This window comes from Saccopteryx bilineata, chromosome 10 (assembly GCF_036850765.1).
Source record: "Saccopteryx bilineata isolate mSacBil1 chromosome 10, mSacBil1_pri_phased_curated, whole genome shotgun sequence".
In the NCBI taxonomy this organism is placed as follows: domain Eukaryota; kingdom Metazoa; phylum Chordata; class Mammalia; order Chiroptera; family Emballonuridae; genus Saccopteryx; species Saccopteryx bilineata.
Genome location: NC_089499.1, coordinates 61520697 through 61537635, shown reverse-complemented (window position 1 = coordinate 61537635; position 16939 = coordinate 61520697). Strand labels below are relative to the sequence as shown.

At 37.8% G+C, this 16939-nt stretch overlaps 1 protein-coding gene across 10 annotated transcripts in view; it reads right to left on the bottom strand.

Annotated features, from left to right (window-relative positions):
• CCDC66 (coiled-coil domain containing 66) overlaps positions 1-16939 on the bottom strand; it is a 63562-nt gene that overhangs the window by 39606 nt on the left and 7017 nt on the right. For 9 of the 10 annotated variants that reach the window (XM_066246124.1, XM_066246125.1, XM_066246126.1 and 6 more), the window contains 4 exons: positions 10322-10769; positions 8272-8437; positions 7984-8087; positions 4317-4438 (listed from right to left, as the gene is read on the bottom strand). In XM_066246124.1, the coding sequence (XP_066102221.1) occupies positions 4317-4438; positions 7984-8087; positions 8272-8437; positions 10322-10769 (840 nt within the window). The remainder of the gene's footprint in view (positions 1-4316; positions 4439-7983; positions 8088-8271; positions 8438-10321; positions 10770-16939) is intronic. The other variant, XM_066246134.1, reaches the window with a different exon arrangement.

Sequence of the window (16939 nt, the reverse complement as noted above, 5' to 3'; positions counted from 1 at the left end):
TTACATGGTATCTCAAGAGACCCTTAATTGCTAAAACAATATTGAAAAAGAACAAAATCGGAGGACTCACACTTTCTCCTTTCAAAACAAAGATATGGTAAAACAAAAAAAAAAACACAAAAAACAGTAAGTAGGATAAAAAACAGGTATACAGAACAATGAAACAGAATCGAGAGCCCAGAAATAAATTCTCACATATGTATGTAGTCAAATGATTTTCAACAAGGGTGTCAAGACTATTTAATGGGGAAAGCACAGTTTTTTCAACAAATCGTACTGGGAAAACTGGACATCTACATAAAGAAATGGAGTGGTATAGACAAAAATTAAAATGGATCAAAGACTTAAACATAAGAACTAAAACTATAAAATTCTAACAAGAAAATAAATGAGAAAAACCCCGATATCAGATTTGACAATGATTTCTTAGATATGAAACCAAAAGCACAGGCAACAGAAAAAAGTAGAAAAAAAATATCTGCAAACATATCTGATAAGGAATTAATATCCAGAATATATAAAGAATTCCTACAACTCAACAACAAAACCCAACTCAAAAATATGCAAAGTATTTACTGACGTTTCTTCTAAGAAAATATAGACATCCCCAAAATACAAATGAAAAAAAATGCTGAATATCACTAATCATTAGGGAAAGGCAAATCAAAACTACAATAATAGACCCTGGCCGGTAGGCTCAGTGGTAGAGAGTTGGCCTGGCGTGCAGGAGTCCCAGGTTCAATTTCCGGCCAGGGCACACAGGAGAGGTGCCCATCTGCTTCTCCACCCCTCCCCCTCTCCTTCCTCTCTGTCTCCCCCCCCCCCCCCCCCCCCCCCCCCCCCGGGCAGCCAAGGCTCCATTGGAGCAAAGTTGGCCCAGGCGCTGAGGATGGCTCTATGGCCTCTGCCTCAGGCGCTAGAATGGCTCTGGTTGCAAAAGAGCGGCGCCCCAGATGGGCAGAGTATTGCCCCCTGGTGGGCATGCCAAGTAGATCCTGGTTAGGTGCATGCGGGAGTCTGTCTGACTACCTCCCCGTTTCCAACTTCAGAAAAAATACCCCCAAAAAAACAACAAAAAAAAACAAACTACAATAAGATACCACTTTCCATCTATTAGTAGGGCAGTTCTCAAAAGAAAAAAGAAAGTAAGTATTGGTGAGGATGTGGAGAAATTAGACCCTTGTGCACTGTTGTTGGGAATGTACAATGGTGCAGCAGCTGCGGAAAACAGTAACATAAAACCATCAAATTAAAACTGGTAAGAATCTAACATAAAAAAATTAAACATAAAATTACCACATGTACACTAATGTTCACATCAGCATTATTCCTAATAGCTGAAAAGAGGTAACAACTCAAATGTCTGCCAACATTTGGATGAACAAAATGTAGTTTTGTACATACAATGGAATATCATTTAGCCTTAAACAGAAATACAATTCTAATGTATACTACAACTTGGACAAACCCTAAAAACATTATGCTAATTAAAATGTACCAGACAAAAAAATATTGTGTGATTCCAATTAAAGGTACCTAGAATAGTCAACTTCATACAAACAAAAAGAATGGTGATCACCTGAGGCTAGGCAGAGAGAAATGGGGAGTTATTGTTTAATGGGTAGTTTCAATCTGGAATGATTAAAACATTGGGACAGTGGTAATGGTTGCGTGACAATGTAAATATATAATGCCAATGAACTTTAATCATTACAATGATTAAAATGATAAGAAATGTTACATGTTTAACACAATAAAAGGTAAACAATAAAAAGAAAAAAATCAAGTGGAATTTTTTGTTGGTCAACTAAAGAACTATGGTTTGGTGGTAGCAAGAAGAATCTAGTAGAATGACAGCTTCATATTACCTTAGAGAGTACATTAGAATATTCTCCCTGCACTTAAAGGACTTCTCAGGGAGAAGTAGTCATTAGGATAAGACAAGTTTTAAGAAGGTAAAGATCTCAAAAAGGCTGAAGCTGTAAGCAAATTTCTTAGAAACATAAAGGAGTTTTAAGCTGCAAAGTATAAAGGTATGTTTGGGCTGAACAATATAGAGATGAGAATATAGGGCTATTCAACAGGTGTAGGGAGACTGAGAATCAAGAAGAGAGGAAAGGAACCTATTAACCCTCTGATTACCCCCTCAAAGCCTCCTGTATACAGACCACCTGACATCTACTATCCCAATCACGAGATGTGATCAGACTTCTTGGTGCCCATCCTCCATGCTACCAAGACTACCTAATAGCTGACCAATAACTGTTCTGGACCAATATTAGAGCTAAGAATGCAGAATTGATTATTCTCAAGAATGTACTTTAGCTATAAGAACTCTCTTTTTACATAATCTATTTATCAGGATCTTTGTAGAGTAAAAATTGCTTTTAACTGGAACACTTGGGTATTTTTAAAATAATCCTAATGTTCAGCTCCTACCCCAGATGTGTTAATATGGAGTACCAATAAATATCAGGATTTTTTAAAGCTTCTGGAACTGATTGTAATGTGCAGCCAGATATGGAAACCAATGGGCTACATATCTAGTGAGGAAGAAAGTTGGTTGGGGTAAGCATAGTACTTCCTGTACAACTTGATCATATACCTTAAAATGCAGTACGTACTGACAGTGGGACTCAGTTATGTGATAGATATTTTAGCTAGCCTGAAAGGAGAAAAAAAGAGTTGGATGTCTTTATGGAAAATAAGGTCCTGAGAGTTTGAAGGTAGTGGTGATTTTTGATATTTTGTGTTCCTTAAGTAGAAGGGTAAAGAGATAAACAGAAAAAGATCAATAGGAAATACAGAAAAGTTGCTTACATTCTTTAAAAAGTGAATAGTAGCTAGATCTTTTACAGTATGTGTTAGCTTAACTGCCAAGCCTGAATGGGTTAGCACATAATGGAGATAAAGAAATACTTCACGCCCTGGACAGATAGCTCAGTGGGTTTGAGTATTGTCCCGAAGACAGAGGTTGCCGGTTCAATCTCCAGTCAGGGTACATACAGGAACAGACTGTTTCTGTCTCTCTCTCACTCTTCCCCACTTTCTAAAATCAATAAAATAGCCTGACCAGGTGGTGGCACAGTGGATAGAGCATCAGACTGGGATGCGGAGGACCAGGTTCAAGACCTCGAGGTTGCTTGAGTGCAGGTTCATCTGGTTGGAGCAAAGCTCACCAGCTTGAGCCCAAGGTCACTAGCTTGAGCAAGGGGTTACTCACTCTGTTGTAGGCCCCCGGTCAAGGCACATATGAGAAAGTAATCAATGAACAACTAAGGTGCTGCAACGAAAAATTGATACTTCTCATCTCTCTCCCTTCCTGTCTGTCTGTTCCTATTTGTCCGTTTCTGAGATACTCTCTCTGACTCTGTCAAAAAAAAATAATAATAATATAATAAACATTAAAAAATACTTTATGTTATTACTGAAGAGCAGACATAGCTTTTGAAGCAGATGAACAATTATGGGATGAACTGGTGCAAATTCTTTGCCTTCTCTACTTATTGATTGAACATAAGCTTCCAGGGCTCCCCTAATAAGGAATACATTTGTTAAAATTTAAATACCCACGAGGAAGAAAGATTTATATGTGTAAAAAAGAAATAGTTAATAACCTTTTTAAACTTGAGTACAACGTACTCAGTAAAAATTAACTGTTAATTAAAAATAAGAGTACTTAGACCCATTCCTTCAAGGAAAATAAGTTACTAGTGATCAAATACTAAAAATCGTATATATTCCAGGTAATGACTCTTAGGATTTACCTCTAAAATCTGACTAGCTCTAGATAGTGAGTTCCCATCAGCCTAGACTACAGCTACCTGACTGGAAGACTGTGACAGAATGCTGGAAACACTAGCAAAAGTCTAAAAACAAATAAAAAACAAGGGCACATTTTCTTCATCTTATCTAACACATGGGCAAAATTTAAATGTCACCAAAGCAAGACCTGAGGGGTACCTGGTACCTACTTATGTTTGATTCGATAACCCTATGATGGATACCACATGGTCAATAGTAGAATTTTATGGCCATCTAAAAAATTGTCAAATTATTTTATAGGAGCCTGAAGATGGTGCCTGGGGTCTCTACACTCACCTACTGACAGAGTGAGACAATTCATAGAATGCAAACAGAGACTTGTTGAGGAAATAATTAAATTCAAAATAACACTGTTTTCAAATATATGAAAAGCATTTTAAAAAATAAATATGCTTAAAAAATAAGCTTTATGATATGAACATGGCTTAACATTTAAAAACTACAATTAAAATGTCTCACATTCCATAAATGCCTGATTTTGATACTCTTACCTTCGACTGGTCAAGAATTTGAAGTTCTTCCCATACTATTTTATTACTTTCAGATTTTTTCCAAGGATTATTCCGTTTTTCTGGACCTTCTTTTTCTTTCTTCTTTAGAGCAACCTGTTCATCTGTAAATAATGTCCTTTTTTAAAAAATGTACAAAACTGTAAAAAAATTATGTAAACAAATCATGACCTTCTTAAAGAGTGCAGATTCCAATACAGATTAAAACTGTTTTGTAGGGAAGAGATTAACTCACAAGACAGAGAAGAATTTTAAGGCATATGGAATAAAAACAAAACAAAACATTTAATCAGAACCAAAATTAAGTATGGCACAAATGGATGTAAAAGTGTTTATTTTATTACAATTATCAATAAAAACAAATTTTCTGGCCCTGGCCGGTTGGCTCAGTGGTGGAGTGTCGGCCTGGCGTGCAGGAATCCCGGGTTCGATTCCCAGCCAGGGCACACAGGAGAAGCACCCATCTGCTTCTCCACCCCTCCCCCTCTCCTTCCTCTCTGTCTCTCTCTTCCCCTCCCGCAGCCAAGGCTCCATTGGAGCAAAGTTGGCCCGGGCGCTGAGGATGGCTCCATGGCCTCTGCCTCAGGCGCTAGAATGGTCCTGGTTGCAATAGAGCAACGCCCCAGATGGGCAGAGCATCGCCCCCTGGTAGGCATGCCAGGTGGATCCGGGTCGGGCGCATGCAGGAGTCTGTCTACCTCCCCGTTTCCAACTTCAGAAAAATACAAACAAACAAACAAAAAAAACAAATTTTCTCAGAACATATTTTATATTATACTAATATAATTTTCCTATAATGTTTGTTTAATTATTAAGAGACTTAAAACCTAGAACTCTGGCCTGCCCAGTGGTGGCACAGTGGATAGAGCATCAACCTGGGATGCTGATGTCCCAGGTTCGAAACCACAAGGTCGTTGGCTTGAGGGTGGGATCATGTCAACGATCATGTCAAGGTTACCAGCTGGAAGCCCAAAGATGCTGGCTTGAGCAAGGGGTCCCTGGCTTGGCTTGAGTTGGCTTGAGCCCGCCAGCCAAAGCACTTATGAGAAGCAATCAATGAGCGACTAAAGTGATGCAACTATGAGTTAATGCCTCTTTCCTCTCTCCCTTCCTGTCTGTCTGCATCTCTCAAAAAAAAACCCCAAAACAAACAAAAAACAGCTGAATTCTGGATTCAAAGAATCATGGGAAGTCTAATCCAAGTTCAACGTTTACCTCTTTAAACCTATTTGTTCTTCTGTAAAAAGAGTAATAAATGTGCTAATTTCAGTATATGGCCTAGCACAAAATATTTGATAAATGTCAGCCATAACAGGAGAAAAGTATAAACAAAATCTTATGTCTAGCCCTGGCCAGTTGGCTCAGTGGTAGAGCGTCGGTCGGCATGCAGGAGTACCAGGTTCAATTCCCGGCCAGGGCACACAGAAGTGCCCATCTGCTTCTTCACCCCTCCCCCTCTCCTTCCTCTCTGTCTCTCTCTTCCCTTCCTGCAGCCAAGGCTCCACTGGAGCAAAGTTGGCCCCGGGGCGCTGAGAATGGCTTCATGGCCTCTGCCTCAGGTGCTGGAGTGGCTCTGGTCACAACAGAGCAACGCCCCTGATGGGCAGAGCATCGCCCCCTGGTGGGTGTGCTGGGTGGATCCCGGTCGGGCACATGCGGGAGTCTGTCTGACTGCCTCCCCGCTTTCAACTTCAGAAAAATACAAAAAAAAAAAAATCTTATGTCTAACAGACCAATATAAACAAACTAGGTCCAAATCAGTAGTTCCTAAAACTTCAGAGATACAGCATATAAATTTAAATTCCAAGAAAATTAATGAAGCATAGCTTTAACAAAGAAAGGTGCATTTTACGGATTTTTGGAGAGAGAGGCAGGGAGAGAGACAGGAACATCAAGCTGCTCCTCTATGTGCCCTGACCTGGGAAATGAACTGGCAACCTTCGTCCTCTAGGATGATGCTCCAACTAACTGACCAACACAGCCAGGTCTAATTTTGGGGTTTTTTTATTCATACTAGAGACAGAGAAAGGGAGAGGGGAAGGGAAGGGAAGCATCCATTTGTTGTTCCACTCAGTCATGTATTCATTAATTGCTTCCTGTTTATATCCTGACTGGGGATTGAATCTGCAACCTTGTCATTTCAAGACAATGCTCTTAACCAACTGAGCTAACTGGCCAGGACCAAGATATGTTTTTCTAACAGTATCAAGTAAAAGAAAGTAAATTGCATTTTTAAGATAGTAATTAAAATATAAAATATTTCAGTCATTTCCAAGCAGTTCCATATTACCTCAGAAGTATTGTACTTTATTTTGATAAGCTAAATTTATATTAAAAGTTTTAAAATTAAAATCATGCTATAAACACTTATTAGATCTCTGTATCTTGACTCTGCTACCATACATTTAATTTCTTCATTCTTCTGTTACCTTCGCTTCCCTATTTCTTCTGCTTAGCTCTTTTTCTAGATCACCTGTCCTGTCCCAGCATGACTGCCTCACAAGAGGGTGAAACCCATGTTCATGCTCTTAGTACAGCTATTCCTAAGAGGTATAACTGTTACTTCATATACTTTCCAGACTCTGGACCCTAAGTTTAGTTCAAGAAGTAATGAGAGTTTCTTTATTATTGAGATTTTAAGACCCTAATAGAAATTATAAATTTTTCTGTTATGCGGTATCTACAGGCTGACAAAAAGCAATAAGCATGTTTTTGTATGGAATATTCCACTTGATATCATATTAATGATTCTTCATTAGAACATTTTGATTATTTAAAAAAATGAACTTAATCATTTTTTAATAAAACCATCTTTAAACCCATAGGATTTCTGTAATGGAAAAATACAATAATGGATGCTCAATGCCTGACCAGGTGGTGGTGCAGTGGATAGAATATCAGGCCTGGGACCCTAAGGACCCAGGTTTGAAACCCCAAGGTTGCCGGCTTAAGCCCAAAGGTCTCTGGCTTGAAGCTCAATGTCACTGGCTTGAGCCCAAGGTCGCTGGCTTGAGCAAGGGATCACTCATTGGCTTGGCTGGAGCACCCAGTCAAGGCACCTATGAGTTGATATTTCTCATCTCTCTACGTTCCTGTCTTTCTCTCTCTAAAAAAAGAACAAAATGGTTTAGGAATCTTTGAGATCTAGAAGCTCCAGAATGATATTGATGAAATTAATGCTCACCTCTGGCTTTTTGTACATACCAGAGTGCCAAACATAAAGATAAAACCTAAGAAAATGTGAAACCACAAATCTTACGCATTTACAGAGAACTACTCTAGATCAGTGGTTTCCAATCGTTTTACACTTGAGGACTGGTGAAAATAGGAGAATTATTACACTTGGGGACTGGTGAAAATAGGAGAATTATTTCAGAGACTACTAAGGCAGAAATCACCCTGAATACAAGCAAATTTGACTAAGATCACTGGGTTAATAATCTTCATATATCAGGGTGGTTAACTTCTTTGTGAACAGGCAGGAAATTTCTGGCAGACTGGTCTGCAGAATGGTGGTTGAAATATACTGCTCTAGGTGGCAAATGTTATAAAACAAGATTTTTGATATTATACTGAAAGATATATTTCATCCTCAATATATGTTCTGTAAGCCAACCAAACTATAATAAAAAGTGTAATAATTACCTACCAAGCTCCTTCCTCCACTGGGCTTTTTTTGCTTCCAACAAATTTCTATCACGTTCTCTTTCCCCTAGAGTACTGAATATGTCAGCTGGTTTCCATATATTCTCTCTGAGACAAAACACACAAAAAACAACAGAAACCTTATTATATGTTTCTACACAACATACACTATAAATATTAAGTAATAAACTTTTACCTAGCTCTTAGTTTTCAGAATAAATATTTCATAAGAAAGTCAAAGAAAAGCAAAACCGTATTTGCAATGACTCCACAATAACAGATAGTTACATACATGGCCATTTTCTCCTCAGACAGCTTAGATGTCTCCTGATTTTTATTTAAAACAGATTTATTTTCATCCTGCACATATGAAACAGCCTCAGGATTTTGGAATAGTCCCATCAAGTTCCCATCCTTTGGCTGACTAGGAATACTGGTTAAATGTAGACTGTACTGACCTAGAAGGTAAAATGCATACTTTAAAATTAACACTAAAATTAGGTTTATTACAATATCTTATTTTGGTATACTGCTATACAGTTTAGAAAACAGTGCCTTACACATTATCTAATTAATTACTTATCACAGAAATCCTTGCAGTGGGTATTATGGCTCCCTTTTTGTCAAAAAAGGAAACTGGGCCCCACAGGTTAAATGGTACCGAGATATAGCCACAGCCATACAAATTCCTGTATTAAATAACAAGCAACAACAAAAAAATAAAGCTCTATTTACTCCTGCCAACAACACTTTTACAAATATAAATGAAAACATCATTCATAACTTTAAAATGAATAAAAGCAACCAGCTTTATGAAAAACTTATTACCATGTCCTTTTCTAATTTAGCTGGGAAATCAATGAAAAACTTGACCGTGGACCATTCTACGCCCAGCTATAATATCTCTTCCAAATATTTTATACAGGACTTATTTGCTTGGCTCAAAAATAATTTGAATTCCTCCTTAATGAGCTAGTTCTACTACTAGTGAAAAGAAAGCATTATCTGATATGCAGGTCATTATATGATTAGGTAAAATGTACTTTTAACTTTGTTGATATTCTCTCTCATTATCCCTACTAAGTTTTTATTTTTTGTTCACTGAGCTAGAATTGTAGACTTAAAGACAAAAATCTATCTCCTTCATTTTATAAAGAATAATTCCAAACCAAGAAAAAGTAAAATTCCATCAGCACCCTGGATCGGTATATGAGCCACCTGGTTTCCAAACCAGTTGTGGAGCCTTTTCCTGGTAACTGTTAATTTTATTTTTATTTTTTTAACTATTGCCTCACAAATTTTTAGTATTTCTCCTCATATTCACAATCCTTTAGCCCAAAGATGAAATAAAAAAGCTTTTAAAAACATAATTATGACTAGTGAAACAGAATAAATACATTCTACTATTCCTTCCAAGTCTGTGTTTTATTTTATTCTTTTTGTGGCAGAGTCAGAGGGAGGGACAGATAGGGACAGACAGACAGGAAGGGAGAGAGATGAGAAACATCAATTCTTCATTGAGGTTCCTTAGTTGTTCATTGATTGGATTCTCATATGTGCCTTGACCAGGGGGCTACAGTAGACCAAGTGACCCCTTGCTCGAGCCAGCGACCTTGGGCTTAAGCTGGCAACCGTGGGGTCTCGAACCTGGGTCCTCCATATCCCAGTCCGACGCTCTATTCTCTGCGCCACTGCCTGGTCAGGCCCAAGTCTGTGTTTTAAATGATAGTGCTGACAATCCTTAGCATGGATTGAGTTAGGAAAAGCAAAATGTGGGGGCCAGGAAAAGCAACATTTTCAGCAATCAAGTCAAATCTTCATAGTGAAGGTTTCCTCAATTTTTGCTAGAAATACTGTAGTAGTTTTTTAGAATACTTTATATAATTATTTTTCATGTAAGTAAAGCCTCCTACATTCTAAAATAAGTACCATTGTGTCTTGTAGTAACATCTTTTCTAGAGTATACAGAAAACTAGGTTTCTTAAGGTTATGGTACATGATAATAATATTCTGGGCATTAACATTAAAATATGGCATATTATAACTATAAAAATAATTCTGCATATGAATGTTCTTTTTTAAAAGAATTTTTAAAAATTATTGTTAATAGAGAATTTAAGAGGCACAGTTACGTAAAATCCAATGAACCTGAAACTTTTTAATTGAATTTACTGGGCTGACATGGATTAATAAAATCCTTAAACTAATATATATTGGTTTCAGATGTACAATTCTATAATACATCGTCTACATATTATATTGTATGTTCATCAATGAACCTTAATTCTAAAACACTTTATATCAATAAAATTAGTATCAATTAAAACTTTAGAAAGTCTTACTTGTTTCCTCTTCCTTTCCATTCTCAGTCAGGAAAACAAATCTATTTCCTTGGTTTACAGTCATCAAAATCTGTTGTAGTTGGTCTTGTGTCAGACACACCAAACTACTCTTCATATTTTCACCTGTGATGTGTTTTTTGGAAGGTTGCTGTTTACCTACTACAGAGGTATTTATGGTGTTTCTAATCTTCTGTACATTAGGGCTTGCAGGTGAAATCTCTTTTTGGATATGAAGACAGTCTTTATATTCACATTGCTTGCATAAATCCTTAGTGAATAAAAAAGCCATACTATTTTTTTCACCTTTTGGCAGTGAAGTTTCTGAACCACTCCTCTTCTTATGCAAAAGTTTTTCACTCCTGATACAAGTATTTTGTGTTGTTTTTACAATGTATCTGGTTTGTTTTGTTCTTAAAGGACATTTCCCAATCTTGGTCTTATTACCCATCTGTTAAGACACAAACATTTACTCTTTATAATAGCCCATGAAAAATCAATTAATTATCTTTATATAATCTGTGATAAATTAGGCCTCTAAACTTTTTCCCACTTTGCTAATATATATCCATAAGAAACTAACATTTAAACTTTTTAAATCTTCACCTCAATGCTTTATCAACTGGGAATTTTATTTTATTCAGGATAATAAAGAATATAGAACTTTTATTCTAGTTGTTATAGGACATCTCCATTCTATTTCAGCACTGAATCTCATGTTATGATTGTATCACCCACACTACCTCTCTTCTTTGTAGGAATTTACAGACCTATAGGTTACTAGACCTCATGGGTCATCACCCCTCTAACATAACTCCTGTATTAATTATTGGTGCTTTCATATCCACATAGATCATTCCTCCAATACCCGGGGGGTTCTCATTTCCTTGAACTCTGCTCCTATATTCTTCTCCTTCATGCTACCTCAGTTACTCTTTCCCAGTGGTATCTTACACTGACCTTGTAACGACTCCTGTTATTCCACAATAATCTCAATTTCAAACACTGCACATGACCACAATCCTCTATTTTTTTCAGCTTAACATTCTCACATATCCCAACAAATCTCTAACTCTGCTGGACCTGTAATCTTTTGATGATGATCCTACTTACTACCTTCTTCTTGTCCTCACTTTCCTACTTACCAATCTTAAATTCTACAATCAATCAAAATTATCACTGTCTTCCATTGTCAACTCCTCTACTCTGTCATGTGCCTTGGCAAATCCCAAATCTGGTAAAAATCTAATTTTTTACCTACTTTGTGCCTGCATCCAAAGAGAAAAACACAGTCACAATATCTGGTTTCATCTTAAAGATATATCCAAGAATAACAAATTGTGTGTGTGTCTGTGTGTGACAGAGACACAGAGAGACAGAAGAGAGATGAGAAGCATCAACTCGTAGTTGTGTCACTTTAGTTGTTCATCGATTCCTTCTCATATGTGCCTTGACTGGGGGACTCAAGCCAAGCCAGTGGCCATGGATCATGTAGATGATCCCATGCTCAAGCCGGCTACCTCAGCTTTCCATGTCAACACACTATCCACTACTGTACCACCATGTCAGGCAAATGGTCTCTTTTTTTTTTTTTTGTATTTTTCTGAAGTTGGAAACGGGGAGGCAATCCTGCATGTGCCTGACTGGGATCCATCCAGCATGCCCACCAGGGGGCGATGCTCTGCCCATTTGGGGTGTCCCTCTGTTGCAACCAGAGCCATTCTAGCACCTGAGGCAGAGGCCATAGAGCCATCCTCAGCACCTGGGCCAACTTTGTTCCAATGGAGCCTTGGCTGCAGGAGGGGAAGAGAGAGACAGAGAGGAAGGAGAGGGGGAGGGGTGGAGAAGCAGATGGGTGCTTCTCCTGTGTGCCCTGGCTGGGAATCGAACCCGGGACTCCTGCACGCCAGGCCAATGCTCTACCACTGAGCCAACCGGCCAGGGCCAAATGGTCTCCTCATGCTACCTGGCAGTCACACATTTCCAAAGTTCATTTACTCTCACTCTTTTAGCAACAACCTCAACTTTTTCCTAGCCTCTAACACTTTCATACTCATTCTCAGCTGAATACCTTAACATGTCACTGAAAATCTTACAAGGAAGCATTTAAAAAAAACCATCAAGTTTCTACCACCAAATCTATATCAGCATCTGTACTTACAAACTGCTTGCCCTTCTCTTACTTGTACACATTCCCATAACCCTCTTTCTCAAGGATCTCTGTACCAATCCTTTGGTTTGTCTTGAGTCACCACTACTTCTTTTTCTGTTGCTTTGTTGTTACCATCTTAAAAAATCCTTGATCCAGCCCTGGCTGGTTGGCTCAGTAGTAGTAGAGTGTCAGCCTGGTGTGTGGATGTCCCAGGTTCAATTCCCAGTCAGGGCACATAGGAGAAGTGACCATCTGCTTCTCCACTCTTCCCTCTCTCCCTTCGCTCTATCTTTGTCTTCCCCTCCTGCAGCCAAGGCTCCACTGGAGCAAGCTGGCCCAGGTGCTGAGAATGGCACCATGGCCTCGCCTCAGGCGCAAATATGGCTCCAGTCGCAACACAGTAATGGCCTCAGACAGGCAGAGCATCTGGGATCCCGGTCGAGCGCATGCAGGAGTCTATCTGCCTCTCCGCTTCTCACTTAATACAAAATTTTTTTAAAAATTCCTTGATTCCACTTTCTCCTCTCACCTCTTAGAATCCTATTCCAACCAAGCTTTCACCCAACCACCCCACCAAAATTGCTCAAGGTCACTAATAATTTGCACATTGCTAAATTCAATGACCAAGTCTCAAATCCTCATCTTACTACACCTACTAGCAGCATCTAACACAGTTGATTATTCCTTCCATTTTGAAAGGCTCTACTTCACTTCTAGAACTCTACAATCCCAGTTCTTCTTACTGCTCCTTCTCAGTCTTTAGTGGATCCTCCTTTTCTCCCAGACCTCTGAAAGTTGGAGTGCCTAGGGTTCAGACCCAAGATCTCTTCTTTCAATTCTCATTCACTTGGTAATTTCATTTACTCTTGTGGCTCTATATACAAATATTATCGATACGATGATGACACTCAAACTTGTCCAGGCTGAGTATCTCTCCTAAATTCAGGTTCCACCTGCCTATACAGTATTTCCTTTGGGTTTCTAAGACACTTCAAAATCAACATGTCCAAAACTGAACTCCTGATCTTCCTCTTGCCCCTAAATATATAAATTTCTCCCTTCAGTTTTTTCTCTTAGTTCTAACTGACTAACTGGCCAAAGCCAAATGTTGCTTTTTATGTGCTCATCACTGAGCGAAAAGTGTTGGAGGTATATAGTAATACCTCTTGCCGTCAAGGAGTGAAATAGATGCCACATGGCTTTCATCTAGCTTATCACATCCCAACCTTCCTTGTCTTTCAATAAATCTTTATTATATGCGGCTTAAGTGTCTGTTTGTCGCCGAAAGCTTATTTTTTGCTTGTGTAACTGTACTAGCCAATGGGGTGAAGTTGCCACGGCATTCAAATAGTCCCACCTTCTGGCATGCCACCTCACAAATTGAGGTTAAAGATTGGAGCAATTATTATGCTGTTAAGAAATCTTAACACCAGAGGGGTCTTTGCAATGGTACAAGACTAGAGGTTCTCCAATTGAAAAATAATGTCATAATAGCTAAGTCTTTGACTGGCTCCTCTAAAGGTGAAATACATGTCATTCCAAGAATTGATTTGGCTCCATCTCAAACAGGGTTGCTGTTTCAATTGAGACATAGACAATTTCCTGTAAAACTTGCCTTTGCTATGACCATCAATAAGTCTCAGGGCCAAACGCTTAAGCGTGTTGGCATTTTTTTACCTGAGCCTACATTTGGACATGGTCAACTTTATGTTGCCTGTTCAAGAGTTCGTGAAAGAACGGAAGTAAAATTAAAAATAATTGATGGTCCTCTGCAAGGTGAGCTTAAAAATGATAGAAAGATCTACACAAGAAATGTTGTGTACAAAGAGATCTTTGACATGTGAATTAACATTTTATTATTTAAATCACTTTTATTTATTGAGCTAGTGGTGGCTCTTAAGAAATGTACCGCCAGTGGTTTCCTTCATTGCACTCTACTTTAAGCAATTAAGCAAGTAGAAGGGGGAAACCCCGTGGGGCACTAAGCAAAGGGGAGTCCTCTCAGCCTGCCCTGGGTAATTCAGTTTGAATTAGCAGACACCTTTGCACAAATCATTTTAATTACAATTTATAATATCTAGAACAGTGGTCATTTCACATGACTGCCGGGCTTTCTAATTATATAATACACAACCATACTTTGACCAATTTGCCAATCCCATTTGCCCTACTTTTCAAAATATACCTGTAGAATCAGCCAGAAGATGCCCTTATGATCCTATTCACCTCACCTACACCCTACTTGTTCCTGGCTTTAAGCTTTTGATAATACCAACACCACAATCTAAAATGCCTTTTTACCCTCCCATCCTTGTGTCTATTTTAATATAACTAATTCTATAAATGAGAAGTAGAAAACTCAAATACCTACTATATTTTAGGTTGGGTGGGAACTAGGATAAATTGAAGAGCACCTTTCTACCTAAAGAAGGCAGACACTACTTAGAACCAAACTACACTAGTAAAAAGAAATGAGTCTACTTGCTAGATCATCCAATATTTTAAGAGAACCAAAAATGCCAGATTTTACTTGAAAATTTACTTGAAATTTTCCAATTTTTAGATATTGGCAATTCATTCTGATGTTGAAAACCATTGTGTTGATTAAGCAAATTATCAGTCAGCTGCACACAGCTTATACAGCTGAGCCCTAACACTAATCTCAAATCTCACCCTACTTTGACTTATACTGGCCTTTTGTTGAGTCATTAGCAGTTGAGTATTTCATTTCTCTAATCAGTGTCTCACTTGAACTGCTAAGAAGTGCAGCGCATTCCCTTCACATATCTTGAAAGTCTTTCATTTCTGTCCCTTTCTTTCCATTCCACCAGTCACCATACAAGTTCAGGGCCTCAAAAGACTCTCCCTTTAACTGATTAACCTTTAACTTGATCTCCTTGTTATGATAATCTGTCCCTCAATCACAGAGTTGCCTGAAGCCCTGCAACACTAATCAAATCTACCTCACTTTTCAAAAAATTCTTTAATGCTCCCTACATGCAAATCAAATGAGTTAAAACTGAGTATTCATTAAAACTCTTCATGACTGGCCCTAGCCTGATAGCTCAGTTGATTAGAGAGTTGTCTCTATGTGCCAAAGTTGAGGGTTTGATACCTGGTCAGGGCACATACAAGAATCAATCAATTAAAGCAGAAACAAGTGGAATAACAAATCTATACCTCTGCCCCCCACCACCCTTTCTCGCTCTAAAAATTAAAAAAAAATTTTTTTAATAAAATAAACTCTTTATTGCTGTAACCCTGTTAAGCTTTATGTTCTACACTTTCCTGTGGAACACACTATTTCCCAAAATGCAAATTATGTCTTGTATCTCAGTATTTTGTCTACCATTTTCTGTGAGCTTAGAATACACTTCCCTACTTCTTGGACTATAAGTATCTCCCTCATCCTTTAAGTTCTAATTAAAATGTCACCTCATTTATGAAAAATTCCCTGGTCTTTTCAAACAAAAAGCTCTTCTTCCAATGTTTTCTCCTTCTTATAACCCTATTATGGCACACATTTTGTTCTTCTTGTATTATACAGTTATTTACCTAATACTCCCACTGCCAGGAAACAGGGAGAAGGTTTAACTCCTTTATTTTCTCTCTCTCTCTCTCTCTTTCTCTCTCTCTCAGTAAGAGAACAAATAAAGCCAAAGCCTAGAATAGAGTTTTAAACACATACTGGAAATTTACAGTTGCAGTAAATCCTTGTTAAACAAAACCCACTAACTGGAGCTCTAATTTAACTAGAATTATTTTGCCACATTCCAATTATATATCAGAAATAATATACAGAAAAGATATTCAAAAATATTTAGTTAATAAAGAGGATGGTAAACCTGGCACAAGGTCACTATACCTTCAGCTCAACTGTGAGTACTTCTGTAGCTTAAGCATAGAGAACAATGAAAAGAGGCAGTAAAAAATCATAATCTGCCAAATAAATATTCAATTATGTTCAAGTTACTTAATAAGAAAAAGAAATGTAGCCCAAATCGTCTCCCAAGTGTTTATGGGATAAGATGAATTTTAACAGATCAAACAGGAGAGTCTTGAGGTGATAAACATTTTTATGTAGCATGTTGCTTTTACCTGGTTTTAATTCTACCAATATTTCTCCTAATGTAAAGACAGTATCCAATATAGTTGTTTAATGCCTGATTTCACAATTTATGAAGCCAAGATCCAAAGGCCAGAAAGAATTGAAGAAAAGTAACATTTTAAAATATAAAATGGCTATCTAGCACTAATATTGTATATATCCTACATTTGTGTCACTACTTTGATTTTCACATGTAGAAATATCTGTAAAAATTTTTGAATGTTTTATATTTCAAATAATTTGTGACATTTTAAGAGTTTAGAATTCATAAATTACTCATGACATTAAGTCATTAATATTTCTTTCATTTTTCCTCCTATAAGCCAAAAAATTAGGCTACTAACCATCTTCACTTTATATT